The sequence below is a fragment of the Aulonocara stuartgranti genome (genome assembly GCF_965226115.1).
Source record: "Aulonocara stuartgranti genome assembly, chromosome: 3".
Taxonomy (NCBI): Eukaryota; Metazoa; Chordata; class Actinopteri; order Cichliformes; family Cichlidae; genus Aulonocara; species Aulonocara stuartgranti.
In genome coordinates this window covers 34,141,323-34,158,886 of record NC_138941.1, presented here as the reverse complement: position 1 = coordinate 34,158,886, position 17,564 = coordinate 34,141,323, and the positions used below count along the sequence as shown (strand labels likewise).

At 39.8% G+C, this 17,564-nt stretch overlaps 1 protein-coding gene across 3 annotated transcripts in view; it reads left to right on the top strand.

Annotated features, from left to right (window-relative positions):
- LOC309701946 (uncharacterized protein) overlaps positions 1-16,599 on the top strand; it is a gene marked incomplete at its 5' end in the record, with an annotated part of 106,523 nt that extends 89,924 nt beyond the window's left edge. For 2 of the 3 annotated variants that reach the window (XR_014275317.1, XM_082526293.1), the window contains one exon: positions 217-1,151. Coding sequence is in view for 1 of the 3 variants with exons in the window: in XM_082526293.1 (XP_082382419.1) it covers positions 217-320 (104 nt within the window). Of the gene's footprint in view, positions 1-216; positions 1,152-16,316; positions 16,436-16,551 lie in introns of those variants that run through there. The other variant, XR_014275316.1, reaches the window with a different exon arrangement.
- Between the last annotated feature and the right edge of the window lie 965 nt (positions 16,600-17,564).

The window sequence follows — 17,564 nt, the reverse complement described above, 5'->3', positions numbered from 1 at the left end:
AACGGGTGACACTGACTAATTAATACTTAAACATACCAATAAATAAAACCTGCATTTATAGTCACCACGTGTAGGGAAAAGTAAGATTACTGCTTTCATAGCCAGGAATAATTAAATCTCAGTGAGCAGGGTATATGCATAATTATATATCTTCCTGTCTGAAGTGTGCTCATGCTTATCTTTTGTATGGTAATTCCTTAATTCTTTGTTTTTCAGGTATCTGTGAAGCGGTGGTAAGCTCTTTGAAACCGAATGACCATTGCAACACGACTCTCAGCGAGGCAGCCACGAGTGGAGCGGGCCATGCGAGGTCACAATAAGTAAGTTCCCCAGGGGCCTGCATGCTGCTGTTCTCCAGCTTCCTTGTTGGGTTCATTTCCCGCTGACACAAGAGGCCACGGTGATGGCCTCTACTTCTAAGTGCCTCAAAATATGCCACTAACATGCTGCACAGAGCAACAACTGTAAAATCAATAACATGTTTTTTAAACCTCAGGAGTGCTCGAGGTTGCCTTAGATGGTTACTGCACTGAAATGACAATAGAATCCATCATTTATTAGTTGAGCTGCCTTTGTGCTTTGTATTTGTTCATTTTTCATTGGGTTTGCCTCATACTTTAAGGCGTTTTATCTGATATAATAAAATATGTTTTAAATAAGCAACATGCACATGATGAATTGGTACAAAACTTTCATATAGTTGGCTATTCCCGCTTCTTTTTTTTGTGTTTTTCTAGCATGCAGTTTCATATGGTTTTCTATATCAGAAGAACACATAACCGTATTTCATGTACTGACTCAGCTTGCTGCAACACCCCAAGCCATAAATAACCCCTTGTTTGTCATCATCCTACCAGTAAGCTCATTTTAGTTCCCCACCTACGGGCTTTTTATGCTGTGTAAACACTGTGATTTTGGGCTATCCCAGATGAAAGATGATCAGTGTGGAAGAACTGTGGCGATATCTTTGATTGTGTCTCTAAAACCGCCACACTATGGTAGAAGTTCAAAAGTTGAACGTGACAAAAAAAGTGTAGCAAAGTTGGGATGACCGTGCCAGAGTGTGTTCACTGCTACTACGAGCAACAGGAATACAAGAGACACACACACACACACACACACACACACACACACACACACACACACACAAAAACCCAAACACATGTTATTCAAGCCCAGTTGGAATCTATGAAATCAAAAGTCAAAGTCAATCTGAAACAATCTTGACCACAGTGAAACCCGAGCGTAGCTGTGTCCACACAGGAGGCAATTGGCTGTGACCAGGCAATCAGAGCCTATAGAAAGTCAATGACATTCAGTGACTTAAAGCAGCTGCTGGCAAAAAAAAGAATAAAACCCACATGAAGTAAGTGGATCATCAGATAGATGTTTCTGAACTTTGAGGAAAGTGTTTCAAGCAATTACCAGTGAGAGCGCAGGATACTGTTGACTGACCTATGACAGGGTAGTAAATACAATTCAATAAGGAGAGATCATTGGAAGGTATTAAACATCATTTATTGATCTGCACAATTCAATCATGCTATTTGGCAATTAGACTCCGATGGCCCATCATAGCAGAATGAAATCCCAGCAGTGATAGGAATCAGGGCAGGAGCTCCCAGGGTCTAGATGTTGGTGGTGATGATGATAAGATGAAGGCTTGGATGGAATGACTTGTGTGAGATGGTGATGGGAAGAAGGTGGGTTGCATTAAGGAGCAAGGGAGAAGGAAAAATGAAGAGTGCAATTTAAAGTAAGCAGAGATTTGACTACAGCAGAGATGTCAGCATTGGGTTTTACAGCATTGGAGAGTGGAAATAATGTAGAAGCATAGACTAGAGGCCAAACACCTGGAAAGAAGAGAGATGAGTCAATACAGATCTTTCTTATTGAACTTAGACAGTCTGAGCCTGGAATGTCCGATAGTGACCAGCTTCAAAACGACGCGTGACAAGCAAATCGCTCCGTGTTTGGATACAGTTTAGCAGCAGGGGACTGGCAGTGATGCTGCGACCAGATCTCTGAAAGTCAGGGACATTCAGGAGCTTCTATGATGGAAAAATCTGCTTGTGACACAAAGTTCAAATATTTCTCAAGATGCCTAATGTCATTGACTTTCTGTGGAAGAACTGTGGACACACTAGTGACCTGTTAATGACAGCTGCTGTCAAAAAGAAAGTATTGGTCATCTTTACATACCCTCTCTGCACTAAAAATGCATTATTACTATTATCCTGCAATATGCACAAGACTTTAGGAATTGGAACAATTTGCATTTTGTCCAAATATTGTAGACCTCCAACTTTAACACAAACTCAGGCCTCTTACAGTAAATGTTCAATTAATGCACATGATTGCATGAAGGTGTAAGGTCCTTAAAAGGTAATGGGGAAAAAAAATGAAAGAACACTTTAGATATCAAATATTTTGATTTTCAGAAGCTTTTCTCTTACTTTAAGTGACTGGGAAGTCCTTATGTGCTGTCTGTTAGTAATTAAACTAAACTTACTGGATAGAATTAATCATTTTTTTCTAAACTTACTTCATACAAGGACAAACAACCACATGCCACTGATATGCTCTCTACATGTCGGTCTGTTTTGAACGCTCATTCCATAATTTTTTACCACATGTTCAAAGTGGTTTGTTTAAAAGACTCAAAAACAGTCAGGAACACACTTCATACAATTGTCATTTCCACATGTGAATAACCAAGAGCCCCTCTGGAGAAATATCAAAAACAAACATCAAAGTGTTTGACACTGTGAGGGCGGACATTGGGATTGGACCATTACTTATTCATTCCTGGGGGCCGTTTTGGAGATTCAGTCAAACAGCCTTTATACCTTTGGACTGTGGGATGCAAAAATTCTGTATTTTGAGAAGCAAAAATCATTCTTGTAATAGCTTTTTGACATTAATGTTTTTTTCCCTGTCAAATCCAGTTTTTCGTCTTGTATTTGTTATGCTGTTACTGTGCCCAAATGTCTTTATTTCATTCCCTTAATGGTAAACTGTGGGTGTAATAACTCCATTGTAGTCATGGAGATTTATACACTTCCTGTATAGCGGATCCTGAGAGTTACTTTTCTTGGTATACTAAAAGGATAGTCTCTGGAGATTTTCACATTGCTTGGTTGACTAATGTTTCTGACTACTTGATGGAGATTTTTTCAAGCTTCATGTTCTCAAATAATCTTAAAACCAGGCCTACTTTTTATGATTCTGACTTCTTATACAGACTTAAAATGTCTAATAGACACAGCGGTCCACCGTGTCCATTTCTTGCTTTGCCTTTCAAAAGCATGAAATGTACACGCATGCAGAAGTTGCAGTAAGCTGCAGTAACAGCAGAGAAAGCATTTACACAGACATCATTAACACATTTGCATGTCTGCCTAGCTTAATCATTTCTGGCGATTAAGGACCATGGGGTGTGTATTTCATGTGTTTTGGCTCAATACCGCTTTCAATATGTTATCGCCCCCTGCTGGTAATGCAACTTCTGCATGGTGGAACCGGTGCGTCTATTTCACATCTTGCCATGATGCATTAACGATTTAGTAAAGGAACCATCTCACTGATTATTTTACAGCAATATTAAAGAACAAAAAGAAAAAAATGTGACCTTCATCTTTCATTTATTTTATTCATTCATTCCAACATTTGTTACTGTTGTGAATAATTATGGCATTAAAATGATCAACCCAGACCATAGTTCATATTTTTCCATAGAGTATTTTTGTCAATAAAGAAAGCTTGGTACCTTGCATACCACTGGACTTTGTTTGCAATGATTAGAAAGTAATAAACTTCCCTTGTGAGTAAAACTCCTTGAATTTGGTCTCAACCTCTTATTCATTTAATCCTGCAGGATTTTTGGCAGATGGTGAAATCCAATAACAGCATTTCTGCTGCTTCTCTGCCTCCCCATGTTGCTGGGTACGTGCTTACTGCAAAACCACATTGGTTTTACCTTACCTTTAGTACACGTTGCTGTATCATTTTATTTTCCTTTTTGGGTTTATATCAATAAACTTCTGTAAAAAAAAAAAAAAAATGTTCTGGCAGAAATTTACAAGGACATTTTCCATTATTTACATTTGTTTTTTGTGTTGTCACGACGGGGTGCGCCGGTGTGAGGAAAGAGGTAGACCCAGATGCAGACACGGTGGAGACAAAACGTAGTTTCAAAAATAAAGCGAGCCTTTATTGGCTGATTGCAGAAGAAAAAACAAGGAACTAGGGAAACTAAGGAGGCTATGAACACTGTGTTAACAAAAAGGCTGTGACACTCAGTGAAAAACTATGACAAACTGTGAACACTGAGGAAACTATAAAACACAGAGAAACAATGGAGTAAACCTATGAAAACTGTGGTGAGGTTAACAGACGATCTGACGCTGACTGAGTGGAACACACAGACTAAATACACATAAGGAATGATCAAAGGAAGTAGAAGCACATGGGGAAAACAGCTGACAACAATTAACATAATGACAGGACACGTGAAACTAAACATAATAAACACAAAACTCTTTCAAAATAAAACAGGAAACATAAGGAAATCCAGACATGACTTGAACTTGACAAACAAAGAAAACTTAGACATGAAACATGAAGCAGAATGTAACTAGATAAACCGAAATGAAACTAGACTAAAAAGAATAACAAAACACCAAGAAACTCAGAATACAGGGTCACATGGCCCAGGGCCATGACAAATGTGCCCTAGTATGAAAACCCAACCACACAGACCAATATGTAAATTATACAACATTATGCAGTTGCCTACACAATGCCAACTTAAAATTGTCAACAAATCAGCTCTAAGCTCATATCAATCTGGTTTCTGACAATAACGAATCATTGTTTTATGAATAACATTGTCAATGCACTAAATGAGATAATTATTTTGTACTTTTATATATTGTAAATAGTTTTGGTTTCAGTTTAGGCAAATGTTTCTGTAATTACCAATTATATTGGAACTACTACAGAAAGTGATTTTCTTCCAGTCTTTTACTTATGACTGAGGTTTTTCCCACAAAGTTTGGTTCTTGGTCCAGGACCATAAATAGTTCCATTTTTGATCATTGTTCTGCACATTTGTATGCAGATGACACATTGTATTATATTGCTGATTTTATAAGTAGCTTGGAAAGAAAAGGGTCTGGACTCACAGACATATTGCTGATTTTGTTCAACTAGATATAGAAGATATTTAATGTCTGTAACATGCTCCAGTCTGCACCTAATACTCTTAAACGTATACATGTGATGCACTTAAAGGTTTTTGTTTTATAGAGCCAGAGGTGATTGCAGCAATAGTCTTCATATATCCACAATACAAAGATGAATATCAAGAGAGTTAAATAAATACCTGTAATATCTGGATAGATGACAAAGTTACACTGAAGTATGATGGGCAATGACTTCACTTCTGTTTAGACTTGTTCTTATTGATTTGGCTCTTGTTTCTGTATCTTGTACACTTAATACAACTGCAGAAAGCATTTTATTTAGCTGTTTTTTCCCTTTTTATCTGACAGTTTTCATTTGGGTTTTCATACAATCATCACAAATTACATTATGATTCAAACAAAGCAGCTATGCCTACCAACATTCACTCCACAGAGGAAAGAAAATAGATAACATAGAGAATGCAGATGTTGTCACCAAGATATACTGAGGTGGAGTGACCCAAGTATCAAGCAACGCACGATACTTACTTTGATTTGACATGTTCGCCTATACTGGCTGCGTCCCATTTTAACACCGCACGGATCGAGAACGGTGATGCTCCTTTCTTCTCAAAGTTTGCAAGTGAGCTCTGTGCAGGTACGCGTACGTGTGTGGGCAAAACCCCGCTCTGTTTTGAAATGTATTTCCAGACCCCGGTGCTTGAGTTGTGGGGGAAGAAAAGAGGGGAGATTGAAATGTAAGGAGCTGCTGCAGTGGCGCCACAGTGATCTGAAGGGTGCCATGGAGACGCCTGTCACGGGTTGGGGGGGTCCTGTGATGTTGATGTGTCTCTGTCTGCAAAGGCTGACAATCTGCTAAAGTCACACTGTGTAGATGAGCGCTGCGTGCTCTTACCGCGTGTGTCTATGAATGTGCAAACGTATGAATTTCTGTATATTCTATGACAGTGTGTTTGTGTTTGAGTTTCGCTCGCTGCGTAGGTGTGCGCTCGCTCTTTGTAGAAGTCTACTTTGATTTCAATACATCCAAAGAAGGTGCTGCCTGCAGTGCAGTGACAGGTTCAAAAGCAAATCCACCCAATTAGGACCAGAAAATGTTATTTTCATTTAGAACCAATGAGCACAACCAAATGCAGCCAAAGAAACATAACACAAAAGTACATTATCCTTGTACTGCTCGACTGATAAAAAACAAGAGTGTAATTTTGCACTATTGGCTCCGAGTGATCAAGTGAGTTTGCCGAACAGTCTTGAACCATTACTGGACAGTTTGAACACCCAGTGTGTTTGTAAACTGTTCTTCCTTATCTTCCTGAACAAGTACATCAAACAAACTTGTCCTGAACTGACTCCGGGCTTGAAAAGCCAGTGGAAATCAAGTTAGTCAATCTGCCTCGAGAGCACAATTTTATTCATGTTAACTCGGTGGCATTAGTAGAAATGACAACCTACTGTAATTTTCCAGACTGTTTGCCTTGACATTTTAATTAATTTAGCAGTTTTTGACCAAAGCGGATGCGGCCTGGGTATAGATGAGCTGCCCTCACCGGAGCTCTGTTAGTGTCTTTGAAACATCGCATTAGATCTTTCATCGACTAAAACTGCTACTTATTATATAGTAAAATACGATCACCTGCTGATTTTCATTTCATCCTCTGTAATATTTGTTAATTCTTATTGCAAACTGTGACCACTAACCGAATCTTGCATTTTCACTCAGGATTCAGTCCAGCACTACCTGTTCCTGAGTGTTCTGAACTCTTGATTTGTGGTTTGATATACTGCTTCCTAACTCCCAGCCAATCTCACCCATATTGCTAAATCAATATGTCCCCTGATGAATGTTCGCCCTGACAGATTGTGGGTGACAAAAATCAACTCAAACATTTGCTGCATGTCCATTTAACAATCCATTTGTACATAGCGGATGAGGCGATGGTACCGGGCTCGGAGACACTATTCCTATTTCAATTACAGCAGGACTCTCCCGAGGATAAGGTTGAAATAGAGTTCACATCAACAGACACACAAAGAGAAGTGTGTCTTTGACATCTAGGGAGTTGATTTTATTGCATTAATTTGCTGCGTCTTCCATTTGTTTTTGATAGGTTACAATCACAGCACTCCAGTTTTTACAACTCACCCACAGCATGTCCAGAATGATAAAACCTAATTAAAAACTCATTTAATTGACTTCATTTCCCAGACCTTTAATGTGATTAAACTCTTTTCAGAAAATCAGGTTAAATGATAATTCTTTCAGAGTTAAGATATTCAGAAAATTTCCATGTGTGATATTCAAGTGTTATGGGTTCACTCGAGAACAAATTCTGAGTGAGAATGTGTGAGAGTCGGCAGGAGGAGGGAAGTTCTTAGTGAGAAACTGTGTTATTTTTAAATGTCTGACTCATCCCTATGTACTTGTACTTCTCTGTCACCACGAGAGTTCGCCTGTATGACAGGAGCTAAATATTTTAAAAGTAATAACAGTATACTTATACAAACTTTTTTGTCTCGCACTGCGGTATATCAGGGAGGCGTTCTTTACCAATCCGTGCAGCAGATAAAAAAAGACACTAATGGCATATTTATGACTATATTTCTGTGGTGATTGAAGCATAAAACAAATTTTGACACTGACATTTGACTGCAACTATCTATCTTGTTTGCGCAAGACATGTTAGGGTACTTCGCTTCCATTCAGTATTGATATAACGAGACAAAAAAAAAAGAGGGTAATTGCTGAAAGTGGCTCACTCGTGCTTTGTCCCAGCAGCTCGAACCTCTTTACACGAGAATACCATCATCAGGGTCTAGAGGGAAACCCGCTAAGTCTGGCTCTTCAGGGGGTCTCGATTGCGACTGGGCAGGATTTTTAGCCAGCAAAAGGAATTAGACACAATGAGGGAGCCGGCAAATCTGCCATGATGAGGCTTGGCTGGCAAAGACAGCCAGATTCTCCAGTGTAGCATGAGCAATTCTCTACATAAGCACATATCTGTGTCCAGAGAGGCCCCCAAACTGAAGTCTGAATGTCCTCCCAGTCAAAGCAGCAATCAGCCATAAACCAAAATACAGAAAAATAAATGGAGATAAAGATGTAGAGAAGCATGCTGGAAAATTAATAATTTCTCGCATATTTTTAGGTCCACGCAGCAGTTTTTTTCCCCCCTAGTCAGATCAGTGTGCTCTTCTCCTGTTGGCAGTAAAAATGTTGAATTTGCTGAGGCTGTTTTGACTCTACAGAGCAAATTATGTTGAAAAAGAAAAGACAGTCTCATAAAATCCAGGAGGAGATAACACAGTCGGTGGCATTTATCGTACGGTCCAGTGATCGCTTAGTATTTACGGAGCTCTTACATTTAGTTTGATCTGCAACCAGGACCACATTTGTATCTGCATCTGTAATTGTCATTAAACTAGATTTATGAATTTATTATTAGCATATCTTACTGGCAGTTAACTAGAACAGTCCTTTTTACAGCATAAAAACAGGGCTCATTGTGAAGGTCAGTGTGCATTCACTGGAGGGGCTGTCTGTGTAGGTTCTCAGCCATGATAACCAGCTCAGCTCACTGCACTTTGATAGTATTTAGGCACAATGGTCCTTTTTACTCTTTTGGATAGCATGTATAATGTTTACTATGAGCCTTACAGACTGGCAACATGTCCAGTGTGTACCCTGCCTCTCACCCTATGACTGGAATAGGCTCCAGCCCCTCTGGACCCTGAATTGGACAGTCTGGGGCTGGCGGTTGCCAGGGGAACGGTACTTGTCTGAGTGCATTGTGCCAAGTGTAAAGTTTGGTGGTGCGGGGTCAACATGCCGAGATATTCTAGACAATTTCATGCTCCCAACAACGTTGACTTTCCGCTCCAACATGACTGCTAAAGGTCCATAAAGACATGGATGTGCAAGTTTGGTGTGGAAGAACTTTACTGGCCTCCACAGAGTCCTGATTTCAACCCAAGACAACACCTTTGGGATGAATTTGAGTGGAGTGGAGCTTCTTGTCCAACATCAGTGTCTGACCTCACAAATGTGCTTTTGGAAGAATGGTCAAAAGTTCCCATAAACACCTTCCCAGAAGAGTTGAAGCAGTTATAGCTGCAAAGGGTAGGCCGACATCATATTAAGGATTAAGAATGGGATGTCGCTGAAATTGTGTGAAGGCAGACAGGCGAATAGTTTTGGCAATATAGTTTAGCAAATGACTGAAATTCATGCACATGAAACATACTTATACAAGTAAGTCATGAAGTGCTGCTTTGAGTCTGTTGTTTTTCCGGGATTAACACAAAAATTGAAGCGTTAAGGCGAGGGTTAGCAGGCATCTTTATTATCCATATAGCACCTCTCAATACCAAAGTATTTTATGCACAAACAACTCTTGAAAAAACAGGACTCGTGGGTGCATTCTAGGATGTCAAGAAGCAGTCACACAATGATATCAATGCAACGTGCATGACAACCTGCATGCTGAAAGGCAATATGTAAGAGAGCAGTCCTGAACTTCTCTGTGTCACACACTCATCTGCATCTGTCACAATCCCCGTTTACAGGCCCCCGGTCATGTCACACAGACATGTGAAAATAGTTGTTGAGAGAAAAGTGGATAGGGAGAAGTAGGCAACAGGGGCTGGGAGTGAGAAATCAAGCAATGATGAAATGAAAGCAAGTGGGATAAACAGGGGAGCAAAATAAAGAGAGAAGAAATGTGAAGGCAGGGTGGGAGATCGGAGAGAAAATATAGAAAGAAGGTAAAGAAAATCACCAAATCAAAGTGGCAGGGAATACCAGACAGCTTTCAATTTGAAGCTAAACCTCCCATTTTCAATGCGATTCAGACAGCTGTACAGCTACAGCTATATATCTTTATTTTAAGAAAAACAAAGCACATTATGTTCACTTTTACACATGCTATGTTTAAAGCATATATACGGAATTATTCTTAATCTTTGGCTGTGCTCTAACTTTGATTTCCTTTTTTTGCTCAAGCAAAGTACATCTTAAAATAAGTACATCGTGTGAGTCACAGACAAGGGCCAGTTTACTGTAGGACATCACGCGCGACATAAAACGCAGAGCACTCGAAAAAGGAATTTATTTATACTAATGAGCTACACAGGCTGGCCATTTAAAAAGCACGAGAGCATCCGTCATCGAACAAAACCGATAAGAAATTACCCTTTGAAAGATGAAAAAAAGTTACATCAGAGGCACTTAGGTGGGAACTGAAATCATAAAGCAGCAAACGCCCTGACGTCATATCGACACACCAATTAGAAGAGTCATGTAACACCCTCTGGTAATATCACCAGACATAATTGCAGCGCTAAAATAGAATGATGGCTAGATCAATACAGAAAACCTTAGAGGGAGCGAGAATGTGTATGTGTGTTTTATTGTGTAGAAGTCGATGTGTGGGAAGAAAGAAAAAAAAGGTGGGAGAGAGAGTCGGAGAGGAGGGTTCCCAAAGGATACCACCATTTCATAGCACAGCGCTCGGTGGTACCTCCTGGGCTGGAACTAATTGGTGCAAGATTAACTTTCCAGTGGGATATAACGACCCCGAGCAATGCCACACATCTATGGATCAGTGACATCGGAAGAGGCCGGTTTCCGCGCCACGCGCCTCAAATGATTATTTGGCTCTGGACTGTCTGGCTACCACTTTAGGGACAAAAACAGAATGCGTCTGGAAATCCTGCCGGGCCTCGATATCTGTTTATGAGAATGTGGAATGCTGACGCGTGTTGCACCAGCAGACGCTGTATTATGGTTACAGTATCAAACAGGATCACATAAGGAGAAGGATGCTCAGATAGCTAAAAAAATGCAAGTTTAATGAGTGTCATCTGGTGCAATATGCGAAAATAATCAGGTGTACATTTGTGAGAAGTAGGGAAATTGCTTCTCCCTGCAGCGAGGACAAAACTGTATTTCTTTAAAGGTTTCCGTGTACACTTTTTTGATCGTGCTTAGGCTGCAGTTTTGTGCAGTTTGCATTTAGCCCTCGAACAACCGCTTGTTTTTCCTCCCGCCCACTCCCACTCTCACCAACCCAGTCTCGACAAAGTGAGGGCAGCGTCGGTCAATTTCGATGTTGAACTAGCGGTTGGTATCAGACAGGCTCGTTGTTGACATGTTGATCTCCGCCACCATCGATCCAGCCTCTATTTGATTATTGGATGACAGCTTGTTTTGGCAGGATTAGGACTCCAACCTACAAACTCGGCCGGCTGCACTGCTGTGTTCTTTGCAAAGTTGGTGTTGATTCCCATAGCGGTACGGAGCATGTCACCTTGATGTGGAAACACTGTTGTTTTTAAAGTTGTTTTTCTCCAATGCAGCTCTAAAAGTTTATTCTAAAGACTATTTCGGTTGAATAATGCTCATTAAGCTTATGCTATAACATAAACGTGCTTCACGATTTCTTCCTGCTTCAATGAATTTTGAGCCTTTCTAGGTCTTTTTTTCAGATACATCCTCAGTCGCTGCATTCAACTGATTTTAAATTGTCACGCCTAACTCCTTTACCATTTGCAGCTTTCCTTCCCTTCCTCTTCTTTTTCCATTATATTAATGAAAACACACTTCTGCACACACATACACACAAACACAAAAATGAGGATAATTGCTGTCCTTTTCTGCCATTCTCATATTTTCACGCAATCACTGTTTCTCTTCTCCATGTACCCTTGGGGCGACCAATTGTTATTTTTACCCAAGATGCTTCTGAACATAATCGGCCTTTTGACAGAATTCATAGTGAGTTAAATAAAAAACGTTAAAAAAAGAAAAAGGGAAAGGAAAGGGAAAAAAAAAACCCTCATTCATCCGGGAAAAGAATGGTTTGAATATAAGTCAGACGTCCCAGTTATCGCAGCAGACTTGACAAGGTGCCACTACCACAACTCATTTCACCTGTCAACGGCGGGTGTATTGACACATGGAGGGGAGATGGCGTTTTCATGGGTGAGCGGCACCCAGTAGTGGAAACCATTTTGCAAGGTAACCAGACTATTTGTGGGTCATATCCCCTTTCAGGATGGTGTAGCGTTTCATAACGCCTCGCCAGCTCCCTGCGATCAGCGAAATTGTTGTGTTTGACTTCCAGTGTGACATCCCGTCTTTATTTCAGTAAAAGCGCCGTGCTGAGGTCTCACAGAAAACACCAAATCTACAGTCAGCACAGCACAGTGTATAAAGTGTATAAATAGAGGCAGTGCTGATCAGGGTGACTCAGAACAAGACTGGAAGTTTCATTTAACCAATACACCAGTAAGTGGAATACATTAAATGCAAAGAAATTCATATAAGAAAATATTCCCCCATTGTTTTGACCTTTTTTTGTTCCTGTGGCTCCATTGTTTTAATGTATTATTCTCATTTTAAACCTGGCATGTGCCTGCTGTGCTTGTGTGGGTCTCGATTAATTTCCACCATCACAGCAGGGATACAATTAAGCAGGTGAAAAGTGGTTACTTTCATGCCTACAGTACGTGCTCTCAGGTCTTTTCTGACCTGAAAGAGCAGTGCCCTGTTGTCCACTGTTAGCATGAGAATGCTAAGCTGCAAAAGTGGGACGTAATAAGTACAAATACTTCCTTATGTTACTTAGGTACAATTTTCAGGTTATTTTTCTGATACTTCTCTACATTTTGACACTAATATCTGTACTTTCTGCTTCTTACCTTTTTAAAACAGGCTTGTTACCTTTGGGTTAACACAGTTGAGAGAGATTTTTATTTCACATCACCGCACGCCTTCAAACATCAAACCCATCTCAGACTAAACAGAGGGAACATTAACACATACAAGGCACTCGTATTGGCGTAGCCATCTCCAAGGCTTGTTACACAAAAAGAGATCAATGAAATAAAAACATCCTCAGTGAGCCAGAATGACCCAGGGGGGCGTTTTTGGACCCACTGGGTCCATAAGGTCCTTATACTTCAGTATCTAGCTGGTGCTACAGAAGAGGCGCGAGCACAAAAAGGGTAACGCTTTTTTAAGTGGCAGGTAATTTTAAATGCAACCTTTCAAACTCAGCTTATGTCGGCAAACACATAAAACGGTTTGTGTTTGCAGTTTATTGCACACTGTGTCTGCTAAAGGTCCAGCTGCTCTACTCCACAGGGAGAGAAGAGAGTGGGAGATAAGTTCACTGTGACATAGACGTTATATTTAAAGGTAAGGACTGCTCAGTGAGATTTGATAAACTGGAAATTGAAAGCTTACATGTGAAGTCATCTTTTTAAAAAATTAGTGCATCTGAATATAATGCGAGTTGTGCTGAGGTATAATAACTGTGTGTTGTTCGATGGTTGTGTGAAAATACTCTGTAGTTTACTGCAGGATGAACAGGTTAGCTTGCAGTATTATTGTGAATTCATAGTAAAACACTGGTGCACAGCAGCTGTAATGTTCATGGTCAGAACTGCTAGAACTCTACTCATTTTACTGTTTAGGTGTGGGGAGAAAAACTTTAAAGTTTATATTCCCATATACTAAAATCATTTTATTTTCGAAATTCAGTTAGCTTTGCACGAAAATAGCAGGTAGAAACATCCTTCATAGAGCTACGTTTTACTTTAGGGCTTGTACTTTTCACTTTCACTTGAGTAAAGAAACCGAATAAGTACTTCAACTTTTACCAAAATATTTTTAATACAAGTATCTGTACTTCTACGTAAGTACAGAAAGTTTGTACTTTTACTAAGATGGTGGTATGACAGACTAAATGGATTCAAATGTGCTTTTGATTTAACCTCCTAGGACCTGGCGTCCACATATGTGGACGTCACATTTTGGGTTATTTTGACCAAAATACTAAATTTTGCTCTACAAGGGCCTGATATCCACTTATGAGTAGGGATGGGTATCGTTTAGGTTTTATCCGATACCAGTACCAAACCGGTACTTTTGAAATGGTGCCGGTGCTTAAACGGTGCTCGAACCGGTGCTTAAAGAATGGAGAACACAAAAGTGGTGCAAAAACCTCTCATGTTCAGCTGTTTTTTTTTGTAAAAAGATAACAATGTTAGCCTTTTCTGCAGCTATAGGGCATATATGGCATCACTCTTGGCTGGAAGCAGTGCTTAATCAATGGAAAAAACACAAACTTTGTCCAAAAACCTCTCATGTTTAGCTGTTTCCCACTTTTTCTTTGGTCATTTTAGCCTTTTTGGCCAGGGTGAAGGGAATATCTGCCATCAAACAAGAAGACAGCTGCATGTAGCTACGACGGTGTTTGCTAGTTCACCTTACATGCATTAATGTAATAACGTGGTTAGCCTACTCAACGTAAATTACACACGGACAACATTAAGCTACTCACGCAGAGAATAACTGCTGCTGCTGCCATCATCATCTGTCATCATTTCTGCTACACTGGCAGGGCTAGGGGCCAGGACTCTCCTCTTCGGGTTTTTGGGGGATGTTGCTAACACCGGGTCTGATAACAGGCACCACACCCGCAGTAGATGTGCTCGGTGTGAGGTCTTGCAGCAAGCTAGCAAGCTTACGAGGACATTAAACTGCCACTGATCTATCGAAATTTTAAACGAATATCCTCATATGTGGCTCTCATTTTTCTTAGAAACAAAAATCAGGTTAAAAAAATCTGGTAATTCTTTATTTTTACATTCATCGGGTCCCAATCAGCCCAAATATCAAAGAGAAATTAAAAATACATGCCGTGGAAGAGTTCGAGTCAATTAATTTTGAGTTAGTTAATTTTTTTTTGTTATTAGACAGATTTTATATCTGCTTAATGTTTCTTATGACTTTGTTTTCATCACCTCAGTTTTAATTTTACTTTTTAATTTCCTATGTTTTTTTCTTAATTGGTACTGCTGATGTTATATTTTCACTATACCTAGTGTGTGTTACAGCCTTGGATACGTTTCTCCGCTGACTGAAATAAGCCCTTTCAGCTCCCTTTTTTTTTCAAAAACACAGCCTCCCTTGAAGTCGGCTTTCTTCTGACTGACTAAAGAAGAGGAGCAACTGAATAGGATAACCATATCTGAGACATCTGGTGAATTTAAGGCTGTCTGAAAACAAGTATTTAGACCAAGATATGCATTTTGTTCTAAATACTTTATGTGTGTCCAACATTATAACTGTATTTAAGATGGCAAATAAAGAAACTGGGCTACTTTAAGCACCTACAAGTCGTGCAACCCAAGGGTTCCGAAATGTCACTGTACCCTAAAACTCTGCACAATGAAGCCTCTGGGGACCAACAATGTCCTACAAAATATCTTCGCCATCCCTCAAGGGCTTGTTAAGATATTTTACAGTGGCTCTAGCTGAGGAATGACCAGCTGCCTGCAAACCCAATTAGCTAGTCCTATAGCCATTGTGCTATAAGCATGGCTGTAGGAATACCCAACAAAATAAAGTGTCTTAAAACAGAAGTTATAATGATGTTATATCCCTGATTTGGTTTGCCATTCCCAGAGGAAATCACCTGGCTATCTGTGGTCTGTCAAATGGTAATTAGCAATTACCAGACCCTTGTTTACTTTGGCTCCCTACCAATAACTTGTGCAACTATTCACACTGAACACTCAGAACAATGAACTGCACAGTAAGCTGTGGATTCTCAGTGGATCAACAGACGTGCTTTAGTTCTTATTTTTTGTTAATATCACACAGAAAAATTTGATTTAATGTCAAATTGTTTTCTCCATATTTTTCTTTTCATGTATTTTCATGCAGCAGAGAGGAAAAAACACGGTGTTTCTTGTGCGTTAATAAGTGCCATGTACCCATCCAGCCATTTCCCTGGGTAAAATTATTTATAGTTGTGCTGCAACTGCCACGCTATGACTAAGACTTTAATGTCTATATGAGACAAAAGGGCCTGTGTAAGAAGTGCATCAGAGTATATTCGGTATATTTGTTGAAATGATAAATTACAGCAGAGACACAACTTCTGCCTCTTGTTACAAATGGGCGCTGTTAGAGTAACAAGTTTGGGGTCCACACAACACATTTACGTACATCGACTTAAATTTAATAAAAGCGATGATTTTGTGTGAAATTCAGCCACCCATGTTAGTAATGGATGCATGTGTGTCATATTTCCTGTGGAGCTACTGAAGGTACAAATGCAAAAGAAGATTGATGGGAAAGAGAGAGGGTGAACACGTAGGCCAGCTGTCCAAGATAGTCTTTACAATGGAAAGAAGAGCAGGCCATGCAGGTTTCAAAGGTAATAAAGGAGCAACTTAGTAACTTTACTGTCCTTTAAGATAAAAGTTAACAAGTGCAAATGATATTTGCGTTATAATACTGTCACAGGTTGATTCCTCTGTTCCTCTATTTCAGAGATTCCAGCTTGCAGTGATTTTTGCCAGACTGTGCATCACATTCAAGTATTAAATTAAGCTTAAATTCTCTACAAACACTCCCGAAGTAGCAGCCCTCATTTTTAGTATGTATAGCAGTATAATGCATCACTATTATCACATTAAGTTTCTATTCCAAGACCTAATGCCATTTACAGGAAGGCTCCAAAACTTAGCCCTGACCAGTATAGCTAGACTTCACTTCATCATATCGGTGGGGATAAAACAGCCTAGGCTCTACTTAGCTTACCAAACATGGCACAAGTTTGCCCGAGTAATGCCTGTTACCCAAAAACCTGGGGCTTCACACTGCTCTAAACGCTTGTTTTGTGTGTGTTTTTTTTCTAATATTGAATTTTAATGATGTCAGTGAGAGAGAGCCCACAGCTATGACTCTGAGCACCACTGACCTGCTGTTCAAACCTTCTGTTTATGATAGGGACACAGAAAGTTGCCTTAAAGCAAGGGTGAGGGAGGAGAGCTTCGTTTCGACAGTGGGTGATGTGAGGGTCTGCATCATTGCCCAGCATGAGGTAAATAGGATTATTTTGAACTGTGAATCACACAAAGCCACTTTAGTAGAGTTCAAGAATAATATTACATAGGTATAGTAAGTCAGCAGTCCCCAACCTCTTTTGCGCCACGGACCGGTTTATGTCATAATATTTTCACAGACCGGCCTTTAAGATAAATACAACAAATGAAACCAGTACCAAAAAAGACGATTTATTCATAACACACAGGAAAAGATCCAGGGAAACCGTGTTAACAATAAAAACGATAAAAAAAATAATGCTAAAAACCACACAACTCATGGACCGGTACTGGTCTGTTGCCTGGAAGTTGGGAACCGCTGTACTATAAGTAATACTGGACTGAACAGTCAGTTTGGGAATAGCAGCAGATTCCAGTTATTAAAGCCTTAGAAATCTTGGAAGTTACCAGAATGACTTAATTATTTGTTAATTTTGATCAGAGTTCTTTGGTTCAAAA